This window comes from Eptatretus burgeri, chromosome 2 (genome assembly GCF_056783735.1).
Source record: "Eptatretus burgeri isolate ZD-2024b chromosome 2, Ebu_testis_v1, whole genome shotgun sequence".
NCBI lineage: Eukaryota > Metazoa > Chordata > Myxini > Myxiniformes > Myxinidae > Eptatretus > Eptatretus burgeri.
Window position 1 is genome coordinate 82,631,730 of NC_140962.1, and position 15,533 is coordinate 82,647,262.

The 15,533-nt window shown below is 46.1% G+C and overlaps 1 protein-coding gene across 11 annotated transcripts in view; it reads left to right on the top strand.

Moving 5' to 3' along the window:
• Nucleotides 1–15,533, top strand: part of YEATS2 (YEATS domain containing 2) — a 194,840-nt gene that overhangs the window by 36,775 nt on the left and 142,532 nt on the right. For all 11 annotated transcript variants that reach the window (XM_085870069.1, XM_085870066.1, XM_085870064.1 and 8 more), the window contains one exon: nucleotides 4,273–4,370. In XM_085870069.1, coding sequence (XP_085726195.1) covers nucleotides 4,273–4,370 — 98 coding nt within the window. The remainder of the gene's footprint in view (nucleotides 1–4,272; nucleotides 4,371–15,533) is intronic.

Genomic DNA, 15,533 nt, shown 5'->3' on the forward strand with positions numbered 1-15,533 from the left:
GTGTATATTTGTGTGCTGCGAGTGAGACTGGCCTTTGCTTTGGCTTTCCAGGCTTGTTATCCATTGCTCGTGGATTAATTAGCACTTGAAGGGGAAGGCATCTTTATTTAAAATCAAGTTTGAGTTGGAGTATTCGAGCTCGATCAATTAATATAGGGTCTAGATCATGTCTCCAAAGTCAGACTCAGACTCAAAGTCAAAGTCAAACCAAAGTCAAAACAAAGACGAATGAATGGAGAACGGGCGAACACGGCCCACTCTTCAAAGGCAGGGTTAGGGTCAACACTAACCCTAATTCTGACCCTAACCCTAAATCTGACCCTAAACCTAAATCTAACCCTCACCCTAACTTTTAAGAGTAGGTTATACCAAAGATTTAAAATCTATTGGTGTGGGTGTAGACTGCCAGATCTCAGGATACTAAACAGGTCGACACCCCATAGTAGCATAGAAGGGAGCCCATCTAACTTTGGAGTGTAGAATGGTCGGACTGGCTTTTACCTTCAGGGAAAGAGGAAAACATGAGGGAAACATAAGGGAAATGAGGGAAACAGGGAATGAGGGGGCTGCCGGGTGGGGTGGGCTACTCTCTTTTTGGTGGGATTAATATATGATCGGCAACATGCAGCAAAGTTTAGATTAATAATTTAAATATGAAAATTAAACAAACACAAATATATACCCACATACGATAAACAAGGTCAAACAACTGCAGAAATACAAAGATAACTCTTAACATTGTATTGTACATGTATAAGCAGGGAGGTGAGAGTTTGAGTCTCGCTCTCGCCTCCCTGAAATTAAAATGAGGCTGAAATAAGCAGCACGTGGACTTGTCCAGTTCATTCCTTCTTTGTCATGATTCTAAATGTCTGTGACTGTTAAATCACAACCAGCTCTGTGAATTTCTTCTTTATCATATTCCTCTTGGTTGTCATAAATCTTCTATTCTGTCATCTTCACATAATTTGTCCATTATCAACATGGAAAAGACCATTCCCATCTCTCATACATAGAGAATATAATGGAATATATGGTTCAATGAACTCGCGCCATACGGCGGCTCTGCACGGGCACCGCACTGAATGGGCTCAAAATGGCGTCAAATCGTTAGTTGTCGCTACTCTCTCTATAAAGGGACTCTCCCGGCCCCCGCACGGGGCGGGGTGGAGGGAAAGCGTGAAGGAACGCCCTTTTCGGGAACCCTCTCGAAGGAAGGTGGAGCCGAGAACGGGGCGGGGCGAAGGGCGGAGCCCCGCGCTATAAAAGACTGACACGGGTGGGCGCGCTGTCGCCTCTTCCTCGGGAGCCTCTTCCTCTTGGGCGCTTCCTCTTCCGCTTCTTCCTCTTCGTCTTGGCTGGTGGTCTGGTTGGTCTTCGGTTGATTGTTGTGGAGAGTTGGTCTTCGGGAAGAGGTCCTGCGCCCGCGCCTTGGCGAGCGGCTCTGTCACGAAGGCACGGACGGGAGACGCGGTAGCACCCGTTGTGAGGTGGGCCTGCGCGTCCGGACGGGGAGTGCCGGAGAGGGTTCGCCGGCCTCGAGAGAGGTCGGGCCAGGCGCGACCACGTTGACGGTCGCGGGAGAAGGACTCACCAGCCATAAAAGGGAAGTCGCGACTTCTTTCCTTCTTTTCTTTCCTTTGCTTTTTGTATAAATGTGTGTGTTGGTGCCGTCTGTGAAGTAGAACTGCGTAAGTGTTGCCATGTGTCGGTCGTAGTCGGTTGTAGCTCTGCATTTGCTTTTGTTGCATGACTGTTTGAACTGTTATATGTACATTTTTGACTGTATGGCTGTATATACATGCTTGTCTGTGTGTGTGTGTGTGTGAATAAAATGCTTGCTTGTTGAACTGTTCCCGCTCTGCTTCGTCTCTTTTCCTTTTTATTGACCCTCCATCTTGCATCACGGAAGGGGTTCGTAGTTGGTGCAACATCCCAGTAATTTATCGGAACCGTCAAGGCTGACGATAACACCGCTCGGTTATCACTGTAGCACGGAACGGACCGCTTCAGCGGTTCGTGTCCGGAGTCGGCCTGTGGCGTAGTACGATCGCCCGGTCGACCATTCGTGCAGGTACTTAGGTAGATCGAATTTGGCGAGCAACCCTATCCTGCGCGGGTAGGCAATTGGCACGATTGTGGTGAGGTTAAACCCCCACCCGTGACTAGCTCCCGGTGTTGTTCCGAGAGGGTCACGACAGAATTGTCCGTCCGGTGGGCGACGTGCCGCGATTCGAGTTACGCGGCCGTTCGCACGCCGGCAGGCGCGAATTCGCGACAATATGAATCGCCCTGCACCAAACTCCGCGACATGAATTGTCTTGTACGGATCTCCCGGACCATGCCCCGGCGACCCACGATTGGCGCTGGTCAATGTGCCTGCTCCATGGTGCACCACACAGCCCGAGCGATCCGGCCTCTCAGCACGCCTCTGCCTGATCGCGGCTTCACTGGACGGAGGGGCGAAGAGATGTCTGCCGACCGTGGGGAACACCCGTGCCCTCCAGTAAGGACTGACTGTAAGATGTAAGGATAAACTCGTGCACAGACCAGAACAAGATGTGTGCCATCCGTGCCTGGCTCTGTACGATAATACGGTGTCATGAGCGAAGCACGGGTCCATCTGCCATCAAACATGTTCCGTACAGTACGTGCGGATCCGCCACGGCCCATGTGGTCAGCGCTCATGTTCACTCGATTCTGCTATCGTGTGTGCGGGGCCAACCCCGATCTCTGTCAGGAATTGAGGGAAACGATCGGATGTAATAATTGGATGGAGGTTTGGAATGAAAAAGAATATAGATGTAAGTATCAGATGGAGAGGGAAAAGAAGATGCCGAGATAATTAAATCCAGAAATGGTTTGAAAAGAATGCGCCACCCATATCTTGCACACTTGTGTCCTGCACAACGTGGTGTGGTTGTTGGTTTTCTATTATCGGCCACTGACTATGTAGTTATTGGCACCAAGTTGCCAGCCACGCTTTGGCCGATATTTGGTCATTTGCTTCTGTGTTGTGAAAAACAACATCCGTGCAGCCTCTTTAACAGATATTCGTTCGTATGCCTTTTCAATGCAACCAGCAATTTCATCCCAGATCATTGGAAGCTCGACCCGATCATCTCGAGCTGCCTCGCATACTCTATGACTTGCTGCAAAAGTTAGGTTGAGGGATTGGTTGAGGACGGGAGCTCTGTGCTGTGCCACGCTATGCCGATCGGGTGTCCGAGTGCAGTGCCTGCAGCCCTACGCGAGGTCCCAAATTCGGATTTACCTCAGGAATAAGCAGAAAATAAGAGTAGAAATGAAGTTCGTGGTGTAAGCAAGCCGAGCTCAGATCTCTGCAACGCATGTCCCATTTGACCCACGAGACACGAGGGAAGGGACTAACAACACATATATTAATGGGATACTGTCTGGAGACCACTATATGTTGGATGTCATTGCCTAGGAGGCATGCGGTTCCCAGAACCGCAACAATATATAAATATATATGTATAATATATATATATATATATATATATATATATATATATATATATATATATATATATATATATATACACACACATATACATATACATACATACATATACATACAAACACACAAACACAGATATACGATGAATAGGTAAGTACTTATAAAAGCGATTTTATTTAAAGTTATAACCTTAACTTGCAAGCAATTTACTAATTTCCCATCACCCTGGATCATCAGCTAGGAACTGTTTTTCATTGAGGTTTCGATCCTTTCAGCCCAGAACCTCTCCAAATGGTGGAACTACAACCACGGTCGCCGGTCTACATCAGCAGATTACTCAACATCAATGGACCCATAAACTAACCTCACAGTTGTGTCCAGACAGTCAGTCAACACAGCAATGCAATATCCTTATTCAAACTTTATAATGTTATCGCTTTTGAACTCTGAACCACTTACCCCTTATTCTGCATGTGCCTTCAGTCCTTTTGCATACCCCATTGTCCTCCAAAACCTTTTCCCTGCATTCTTCATTGCAAACTCGCCCACTCTCCCTTCCTTCCTTCTCTGTTATTAAAAAAATCCTCATACCCCTTGTCCACACCTCTTTGTCCCACCATTCATACATGAAATGGAGATTGCTCAATAATTTTGTTTCTCAGAATTGTCTGTTAATTTTGATAAAATTTGAAGAAATGAAACATGCAGTTTGATTCACTTATTTGAGACTGTTTTGAGTAAAGTGTTGTCAACAGTCCTGCAATCGAGTCTTACTGGCAGTGCTTCCACAGCTCGTGATGCCACGGTGCAACGCATTGAAATGATCATCCAGGAACAGTTCTCTTTGGAGATAAAGAACAAGGAACATGAAGCCATGATCATCAATGAGGTGAGGTGTTCGACAATTACCTGAGCCATATAGCCATATGAGATTTGATAGGGTATATGGACAATCTCATAAGTGGGCAATATGATCATATTATTCATTGTAGTACATGCCTGTAGATATTCATCATGGATTTTGTTGATGGCTGAAGCTGGCTCACCAGTACATTATCAAAAGGGTGTTGAACTATCATAGATAGTAGTCAAGTTGTCGTAAATGTATATTATATATATATATATATATATATACATATATATATATATATGTATATGTATATGTATATATATGTATATGTATATGTATATATATATGTATATATATATATATGTATATATATATGTATATATATGTATATATATGTATGTATATATATGTATATATATATATATATGTATATATATTGTTGTGGTTACCAAATTCGCAAACCACCATTCAGGTCCCTTAGGTGAGGTATCTCGGCAAGTATATGTGTAGTTAGGCCCAAACCCATTGTCTAGTGGGAATACATGTCATTTATGCGAGCTGCGACTCTTCAGGATAGCCGTTTTTCTTTTACTATCTTTATTTTGGACCAACCGCCATGATTACCACCACAACCACAACATCAACCACCAACCACAACGCCGCTTCACCACAACCGCCACGACCTTCACGTCACACCTCGCAACCGTAGCATCGCCACCGTTCTTGCCCCGCTGTGGGTACCGGTGTTGGACTCGTGCAGGGCGCGCGTCGAACAGCGTGTACAAAATCACGGATTTTGTGCTTCAAAAACGGATCAAAAACGACACACGCCCACTTTTTGCCGTCCAATCGGTGAGCGAGGGGCGATTTGGCCCCGCCTCCAGGACGATCGATATATGCAAATTTGTGGATCAAAAAGCCTTCACGCCCACTTTTGCTCGGGCCAATGGGGAGCGAGGTGAAAGGTCAAAGGGAGGGGGTCAAAGGCGAAGCTACGGGGGGATAAAAGGACCGTGTTCGTCAGTCAGAAGTGGAGAGTCGGAGAGTCCAAAGAAGAGTCCAGAGTCGGAGAGTCCCGAGGCGGAGAGGCGGAGAGTAGGAGAGTCGGAAGCAGAGGGTCAAGACTTCGCGGGCGGTGGAGCTGCTCGTCGTGTGCGGAACGGAGGGGACGGAGCTGTGGAAAGGCGGCGACACCAGACGAGGGGGTGCTGGCGTCGTGCAGGAAGCTGCACCCGAGGGAGGCCGACAGCGCGACCTGGCCGAGGTGGAGACGCTCGTCGCACATAATAAAGATCCTCTATACCCCGAGCATCAGCAACCCCCTCCTGTTTCCCCCCGCGCTGAGATAGTGCGACCAAGGGGGCCCCTTTCCCACCCCCTGCCAGACACTGTCCGCGAGGTCCGCGGAGTTGGGGCGCCATCGCCGCTCCGCGTCTCATCACCAGACGGGTAGGCGCGACCCGGTCTCGGCCTCAGGCCCGCCTCATCCTTGAGGGTATTTCTTTTCCTTGGTTTTGGGTATGTGTTGTCGGCGCCGTCTGTGAAGTAGAATTGTATAAGTGTTGCCGTGTGCTCGGTAGTCGGTATTAGCTCTGCATTGTGTTTTCGCTTTTATATTTGCTTTTTGTGTAAATGGAATTGTGTTTTTTCTGTGTGCTTTTGGTGGAATTGAATATGTGTGCTTCCCGTGTGCCGCGAATAAATGTGCTTTGTGTTGAACTGTTTCCCGCTTCGCTTCGTCATTTCTCCCATTGAATCCTCATCTTGCTTCACGTAAAGGGTTGGTAGTGGGCTGAATGCGCTCGATAATCAATCGAACCGTCGAGGTCGACGATAACACCGCTCGGTTATTCTGATAGTACGGAACGGGTCGCTTAAGTGGCCCGTGTCCGAAGTCGACCTGCGGCGAGGTGCGATCGCCCGGTCTACCCTCCGCGTGGGTACTTAGGTAGGTCGAATTTGGCGAGCAACCCTATCCCACGCGGGGGCTGATTGGCTCGATCGCGGTGAGACCGAAAGGTCCACCCGTGACTGGTTCCCGGCGTTAGTCCGAGAGGGTCACGACTGGATTGTCCGTCCGGTGGGCGACGTGCCGCGATTCGAGTTACGTGGCCGTCAGCACGCCGGCGGGCGCGAATCCGCAACAATATATATGTATATATGTATATATATATATATATATATATATATATATATATATATATATATATATATATATATATATATATATATATATATATGTATATATATATATATATATATGTATATATATGTATATATATATATATATATATATATATATATGTGTGTATATATAATATGTATATGAACAGGAGAGAACCAACATTTTCAATATATGTGGAGCAATTATGGGCCCAGACTGGGAATCAAACCCAGGTCCTCTGGCAAACTTTACCAGTGCTGTGCCATCTGAGCGACCCACCAGCTGAGCTCAGCCAGTGGGTCGTCCAGATCAAACGCATTAAGAAGGAAAGAAATTCCACAAATGAACTTTTAACAAGGTACACCTGTTAATGGAAAAGCATTCCAGGTGACTCCCTCATGAAGCTGGTTGAGAGAATGCCAATGGTTGAGAGCTGTAGGAGTCCCACCGAGTATACTGCCCTGTGAAAGTCGGCTTGCGTTAGATGGATGTTGTGAAACCATGGTTGATCTATAAACCAACACGTCCAAAAACGGTAACGTGTTTGACGATTCCAGCTCCGTGGTAAACTTCAGCGCTGGATGGAGAGTGTTGAGCCATGCCTGGAAATTGTCACATGCCGTCCGAGACTCAAACAAAGCAAAAATGTCATCAACATACCGATAGTATACGATGGGGGAATCGACCCCTTGCCGACCAGTCAGTTTCTGCATTTCGTGATAGCCTACAAAGATATTTGCAAGAGCTGGGCCAAATGGAGAACCCATGGCCACACCGTCCGTTTGAACATACATCATGTTGTTAAAACTGAAGGCCACCTCCCTTGTTGCTGTGTTCATTAATTCCAGGAAGACGTGTTCCGTGATCATCGGTTGTTCCAGATCGGTGTGATACAGCAAACGTGCGCATATCTCAATCGCCTCCGTCAATGGGACATTCATGAACAAGCTTTTATATCAAACGATGCCATGATGTTGGGCTCACTTGTCGGTGTTTTAGCTCAAATTGATTTTGCAAATGTGAAGGAATCCTTAACCACAAAATGAGAAAGTGAATCCAATACTGGTTGCAGTACCTCTCCCAACCATTTGGTAAGTTCATGTTGTGCCGATCGCACCATGGACAGTATCGGTTTTAGAGGGATATTCTCCTTGTGAATCTTCGGCAGGCCGTACATTCTTGGACGTTGGGCTCCAACAGGTTTAATTCTGTCGTACACCTCCTTTGATAGCTCTCCACGTTTGAGAAGCTGCAACAGTCGTTTGACGATCTGACCTTACACCTGAGGCGTGCGATCATGTTCCGTTACACCGCCCAGATATTTAAATTTGGTTTTGTCTTTCAGGATGTCCATCATCTTGTCGATGTAATCACTCTTTCATTTTGTCATGGACAGAAAACTATTACTTGCGATATTATAATAAACCAAATGGAGTCAAAAAACATGCTTTTCATTAATTGTACACTTATTTAAGTTTTTGGACGTGTTGGTTGACAGATCCAACCTTGGTTTCACGACATCCGTCTACCGTAAGCCGACTTTCACAGGGCAGTATACTCGTTGGGACTCCTACAGCTCCACGAGAAACAAAATAGCCTTGATCAATATCCTGGTTAACAGAGCACAGAGGATTTGTTCACCTTGTAATCTTCCTGCTGAAATTGACAAAATCATGAATATACTCGGTGAGAATGATTATCCTAAGCATATAGGTAAGAGATACACGCACAAGTTTCTAAAGACGACAAAAGATCGGAAGATTGGTCCGGACAAATGTCCAGTCTATATCAGGATGCCCTGGAAAGGGCAATCATCACGAAGGTTTGAAGTACAAATCAAACGTATTGTGTCCAACACGTTTCTGGCTGTGCAACCCCGAGTAATCTTTACCTCTCATCGTTTGCTGACGTCAGTCAACAAGGATGTGCTACAGGGCCGGATTTAGGCATGGGCAAGCTGGGCAGTTGCCAAGGGGCCTCCACAACCAGGGGGCCTCCACATATTTCATGAAAAAAAAATTGTAAGGAAAAATGTATTTGTGAGTGCCTGAATGGTAGTTGGTAGTTAGTGGAACAGATATAAGATATTCATCTTATCTCATTCTCTATTTTATATCGAAGTCAGTTGATTTATATGGGAGTATGGGACTTTGCACGTCTCTTTACTCTTCTTATCGTCGAATTTTTCAGGTTACATTTATGGTCCTTGCATTTTTAAGGTTACTTTAATAGTTCGCTTACGTTTGGTTAACCCGGTTTTAGCTGTTTGCTCTTTGCTCCACAAAACTGTTGAGGTATATTCAGCTCCTCACTCATTTCCTGGAATACGAAGATGATAAGATAGGGAGAGAACATTTCCTTCAGAAACTGTTGATGGATAAGAAAGTTGCGGATACATTTCCAAATGTATCCGCAACTCGGACTCTCTGGAAAATCCTCTATTTCTCTTTGCCGACGATTCCACCCTCTGCCGTACCATCTGTCATCCCTCAGACCGGCAAGCAGCAGCTTCTTCGCTCACTGCAGATCTGGATAAAATCACAAACTGGTCCAACACGTGGAACATGTCTTTCAATCCAGACAAATCTCACACTCTCACTATGTCTCTTCGAAAGGACCGTTTCGAAAACCCTCCCATCCACTTTCTCAACAATCCTCTGGAAGAAGTCTTTTCTTTCAAGCTTCTGGGTCTCACAATCTGCCATGACCTTTCCTGGGAAAGTCACATTTCCAACCTCGCCTCAAAAGCCAGTCGCCGACTGGGAATCCTCTGTCGTGCAAAGTCCTTCCTCGGCCCTCTTGAGCTCCTGACCACTTACAAAGCTTTTGTCCGTAGCCTGATGGAGTACTGCTCTCCCCTCTGGGCTGGTGCTCCTGCCTCCCACCTTTCTCGGCTTCACGCTGTCGAAACCAGGGCATTTAAGATCATCGGCATCTCCCGCAATGAAGCTGAGTCTTTGGGCCTCTCACTCAATCACCGCAGGTTGGTCGGTGGTCTTTCTGTCTTCTACCGACTCCTCTCCAGCCTTGCCCCCCCCTGCTCTCTCTGCGATTTGTCCCCACCACATTTCCACAGGGCGCTCAAGGTCCGCCAACAACCCCCTTCTGGTAAAACTACCAAAATCACGAATCACTGCTCATCTTCACTCTTTCATTCCTCTTTTTTTCCCACCTTTGGAATAAACTTCCTCACTCTTTCTTTCCCATTCTTCCCTCCAGGCTTTCAAAACAGCTGTTCACCACCACCTCTTATCTTCCCCCATCCAAATCCTCGATCTTTTCTACCCCCGATAATCCACCCAAGCCTACTTCCTTCAATTCCCCTGCTTTCCTTCCTGAAAGTCCCTGTAATGTCCATCTTCTCTTCGCCATGTTCCCCGTCCCATCCCCATCCCTCTCCCTTCCACAGTTCACCTAATGTGTCTTCCCCACTGTTTTGTCCCTTCCACTCCCGCCCCTCTTGTCTCATGCCTCCTTGCTGTGAGTTGTGTGTTAGCTCTCATACGAGCCTCGACCAAGGTATACAAAAAAAAAAATGTCGAGATAATGCTACGGATGTACTTGGTGCTCATGGTCACAAACTGTTCTGGAGAACGTTCATTCAGTAAATTGAAGTTCATCAAGAACAGACTACGTACTACAATGTGTCATGATAGGCTCAGTCACCTGGCCTTGATGAGCATTGAATGTGACATTCTCAGAGAGATTGACTTCGACAAATTGATCCAAGACTTTGCAAGGGTCAAGTCTCGTAAAGTGCCTGGTGGTCTCATCAGTGGTCTGTAAATATAGGTATTAGGTACTGTACTAGATTGTAGATTCTATGATTAATCATGATTGACCTGCTTGCTTATTCACTACACTATTCAGATTATTTATACTTGAAACATGGGAACTTCCAACTTCGTAGATTCTTATAGTTTGATCATGATGTTTAAAGATGTGCCAACTTGCTTATTCAAATTCTTTATGCTTGAAACAGGAACTTCACAGATTCTTATAATCTTATAGATTGATCATGTGCTCACTTATTCAGATTCTTTATACTTGAAACATTGGAACTATATTCTTACATGTATATAGATTGATCATGATGTTTATCGATGTACATTTTTATTCAGATTCTTTGTTCTTGAAAAATATACTTTATGGATGACTGTAAATATGTATTGTCACCTTTTTAGTATTCTAAGGTCGGGTTGGCCTCCACTACTGAAGGCTGCCCAAGGGCCACCACATGTCTAAATCCGGCCCTGATGTGCTACCCACCTCACAAACCAGCAATGTTATTTATGAGTTTAAGTGCCGATGTGAAGCTCAGTACGTGGGCCGCACAACACAAAGACTGGCTGATCAGATCAAACAATATGTCCCTTTGGTGATTCGAAGAAAGATTGTGAGGATTAGAACACAACCAGTGCGAGCATGCAGAAATATCCAGCAACCACCGGCCACTGTACCTGCTTCATCTGCCATTGCACAGCACCTGCTTTCCAACCATATTTGTGCAGACCAGTACAATGTTCAGGATATTGAGCAGAGGTCGGAGCTCGTTTCATTTACGTATGTTGGAAGCAACCTTCATCCTCACCACCGATCCAATATTATGTCGTCAAAAGGAATTTGAATGATATCTGTGTCTCTTTCAGCATGGAAAGATCAAGGGAAGTACGGTAACAAATGGTGAATGGACCTCAGGGGAAAACCCATCCCCCTTCTCTCCAGGATGCGGTTGCAAACGTCAATCGTCGACAAACTCTGCTCCAGCCAATGGGAGCTCGAGGTGAAGATGATGAGCCAACCAATGGGCATTCGGATTAACCGTGATGTCATTACGGTTGAACCAATCAGTGTCTCGCTTATTGAGACTTGCGTGTAAAGCACACACCTTCACTTCCTCCTTCACTTGCTAGATTTTTACCCCGAAGAGTGCAACACGAAAAGCTTCGGTCACCATTATGTCATGTTTGTTTGTATCCATATTAAAGTTCTGTGGTACCAAATATTTCCTTAATGTAGAAAATAGTAAAAATAAAGAAAAACCCTTGAATGAGTATGTGTGTCCAAACTTTTAACTAGTACTGTAAACGGAAGTAATAACCTCAAATATGTTTGGAAAATTTATCTCTGCATACACTGCGATGTAAGTCTGAAAAATAAATGGAATATTAACACTTCTACAAATGTACTGTTGCGGATCTGGAAGCCATGAGCACACAGACATTCAGGTTCCTATAGATTAGTTATCTTGGTAAGTACGTGTTTTGTAGATAGTCCTTTTCCCTTGTTTAATGGGTAAATAAAGGTGCTGCGATTTGTATTAGGAAAACCCCATCTTCAACGACAGCCACAAAATGCCCGTTGGAGCTCCCGGCATCCCCCACACGCTTAGTAGGGGAAAGGTGAAGCCCCCACCCACCAAACCCTCTGCTGCTGGCATCCTCCGCGCGCTCGCGGTGGGGGGGGGGGAATGGAATGCGGGCATGTTCAGACTGCAACTTTGAAAAATGTTCAGAAATGCGGGTGTGTTCAGACTTTTCAGATCCGAATTCCTTACCGAATATGGGCATAAAAGCAGCCAGCGGGGGGAATGGAATGCGGCAGTCGTCACCGACAGCGGACGAGTCACGCGGGAAGCGAGGTGCGCCCGGGAGAGATAAAAAGGGAAGAGAAGGACGGAAACGGGACTTTTTACCAGCTTCTTCCAGCTTCTACCAGTTTCTTTGAGCTTCTTCGAGCTTCAAGCCTCTTGTCGGTTCTCCGGGCGTTATCCTCCTATCGTCCTTCGTGGCTGGTTCTCCCGTCGTTCTCCGCTGGTCCGCCTGTGGTTCTGGGTAGTGCACACGGAGGGTCTTCTCCCGCCAGACGTCGCCCTGCCGACTTCGCTCACTTGGATCATCCGGATCGTGCTCGGGGTCCAGTCGGCCACGGGGACCTGGTCCTCGAAGACCGCACGAGGCGGGCAGGTCCGAGATAGGTCTCAATAAAGACCAGCTGGTCCGATCGTGTGTGTGTGTGTGTGTGTGTGTGTGTGTGTGTGTGTGTGTGTGTGTGTGTGTGTGTGTGTGTGTGTGTGTGTGTGTGTGTTTTTTTGTGGCGCCAGTCCAATAAGTAGTGAATTGTATAAGTGCTTGTATATACTTGCATTTCTTATACCTGGCTGTAGGTTTTTGCTTGTCTTGTCCCCTATCCCCATTCATTGACTGCATGCCTACTGTAAATAAATCCTCCATTGTTTGAATGTCAACCTGCTCGTTTGTGTCATTTTCCCTGCATCGACTGCCACGGCACGTATCGGGAATTAACTGGCTTTTAAAGCCGATAAAAGTAAATCTAGTCCGACGGGACTTGGCGATAACAAACCGCTCGGCTTCGCATACGGAACGAGCATGCTTAAGCGGCTCGTTTTCGTACAAGTCCCGTCCAGGTGTAAACTCTCGGTATTTCTGTCCGCGCGAATAGTTAGGTAAATCGACAATTCGGCGATCGACCCTGTAGCGCGTGGACAGAGTATTGACTGGTTTATGATGCGTTAAGGCATCCGTGGCTGGATTTGGGGTTGGTCCGGAAAGTCACGACTGGATTGTTGCCTTCGGTGGGCGCGCGATCGCGATTGGGCTGAAGCGGCCGTCCGCACGCCGAACGCGGCAGGAAACCCACAACAATACTAAGACATAAATGGTGATGTTCCACCTGTTTATTAATGGATTTTTGACAGTCTAAATTACACCATGAAGGCATGATTATTACAGTTTTTGAATGTGAGGTCCACACATTTGAAAAGATTGCCCTCTGGATTATGATTCAGGACTGTTTGGAATTTGAAAGAAACACACAGTTCCCAAAAGGTTCCTGTCTGTGTTCCAAAAGACAGCATGAGGTGTCCGCAAAATGCCGGAATCAGGCTTGTGCTCCCTGACTACAAGGACATTATACCAATGGTGTTCATAAAATGGCATGATTGAGTCAGTCAGAGCAGTGTAGCTTCTACAAGGCTTGAAACAAAGCATGCCACCTTATTTTGGGATGTAAAAAAAAATGGTCAGAGCACAAGTATACAAAGGAATGACAATATCACAGATGCCAACCCTCCCGATTTCATCGGGAGGCTTCCGAAAATTCACCCAAACTCCCGCCCTTACGATCACTATCCTTATCCTCCCGAAATTTTGATATTTTTGCACTGTTCACTAATCAGAATGTACTAGTATGAGAATTGAATGAAAAGCATCGTCTGCTACGTATAGCATGTGGTAACTCCATAACGTTCGCTGCTACCAAATTGTACGTAAAAAATTGCAAATTCAAATGAGGAGCAGCGAAACATTGGGTCTGGATCTCGCTTATGCGATCATGCACTGAGATTTAGTGCATGCGGTATGTGTGCAATACAGTGCATGCGGTATGTATGCACAGTCTATATGCATGCGATACGCTCACTGCATGCAGCTGGGCCCCGTACCAGCCCGGCGGTCGCGACCACCGTGCGGTGTTTAACAGCCGCTAGAGTTCTACGAGTCGCGCTGCATCTGTGGAACATCGACTTCGAAGTTACCGATGCTTCAAGCCCTCGATGTTGATTACGAAATGGCAGAAAAAAAGCTTACGAAGACCAATAAATGGTCTCAGAAGTACAAGACCGAATACAGTCTCCAATACCCGTGTATTCGAAAGTCTGAAAGAGGAATTCATCATGCGTATTGTACAGTATGCAGCGTTGATATTTCAGTTGAGCACGGAGGTCGCGATGATATTCGGAAGCACGTTGGAAGCAAACCGCACACAGACATTGCAAAGGAGAGATCTTCGAGCACGAGTACCGGTACACTTCTGAATTATTTCACCAAACAAGGGACAAGCGAGGAAGAGGATGTTACCCGAGCGGAACTTCTCTTTAGTGGATTTATTGTGGAACATAACTTGCCCATATCAGTCTCAGATCATGCTGGACCTCTATTTCAAAAGATGTTTCCAGATTCAAAAGTTGCTTCAAAGTATGGATGTGCAAGAACAAAAACTTCAGCAATAATTGGTGAGTTGTCAAATGTTACTGCTTCATCTATTGCCGATATTGCTAGACTAGCTCCATTTAGCCTAGCTACAGACGGTAGCAATGACAGTGGTGAGGCCCAGCTATATCCTGTCCTGATTTCGTACTATGACAACAGTGCTGGGATTGTGAAGCAAGGTTTGCTAAGTTTGCCTGCGTGCAAACAAGATTCCACTGGAGAAAACATTTTCAAACTGCTTGATCATGAGTTCAGTGACAGGAAAATTCCATGGGGAAATTGTGTTTCCTTTTGTGCTGATAATGCCTCTGTCATGGTGGGCAAGCACAAAGGAGTCGCTGCTTATATCCACAAACAAAATCCAGAGTGCTACATCATGGGATGCCCTTGCCATATGATGCACAATACGGCCAAGAAGGCGGCTCAGGCCTTACCCATTGAATTAGATGACTTTCTCATCGATATTTACTACTACTTGGACAAAAGTAGTAAACGCGTCAAAGGAGTGAAAGCACTGCAAGAACTCTGTGATGCCCCGACACACAAGATTCTGAAGCATGTCGCAACAAGGTGGCTGTCCCTTGGTCAGTGCCTAGACAGGCTGATTGAACAGTGGGAGCCACTTCGCCTCTTCTTCAAAGAAGAAGTACGAAGAAAAATGCAACCAACTGTAGCCAAGACTCTAACAACGAGCAAGAAGGACGGCACTGTATCTACTGCCAGTACTGGCACTGCAGGATCAAGCACTAGTGGAGCAGCATTCACCACTACCACTGCAGTATCTGCTGCGAAGAAGACAGCAGGGACAGCACCAAAACCAATGCTGAGAGCAGGTAGCATCACCGGCCCTTCATCACGTTCATCTACAAAGCAGATCCCTTCAGAGTCGAGAAAGACTGTGATAGTCCCATCTACAGGCAAAGAAGGACCCAAGTTAAGTTCTGCTTTTGCCAAATCACTTGATAGAAGCTCAGCAAAACCTTCGAATCAGAGGTCTTCTTCCTTGGCTGCACCTACCTCAAGCTCTCT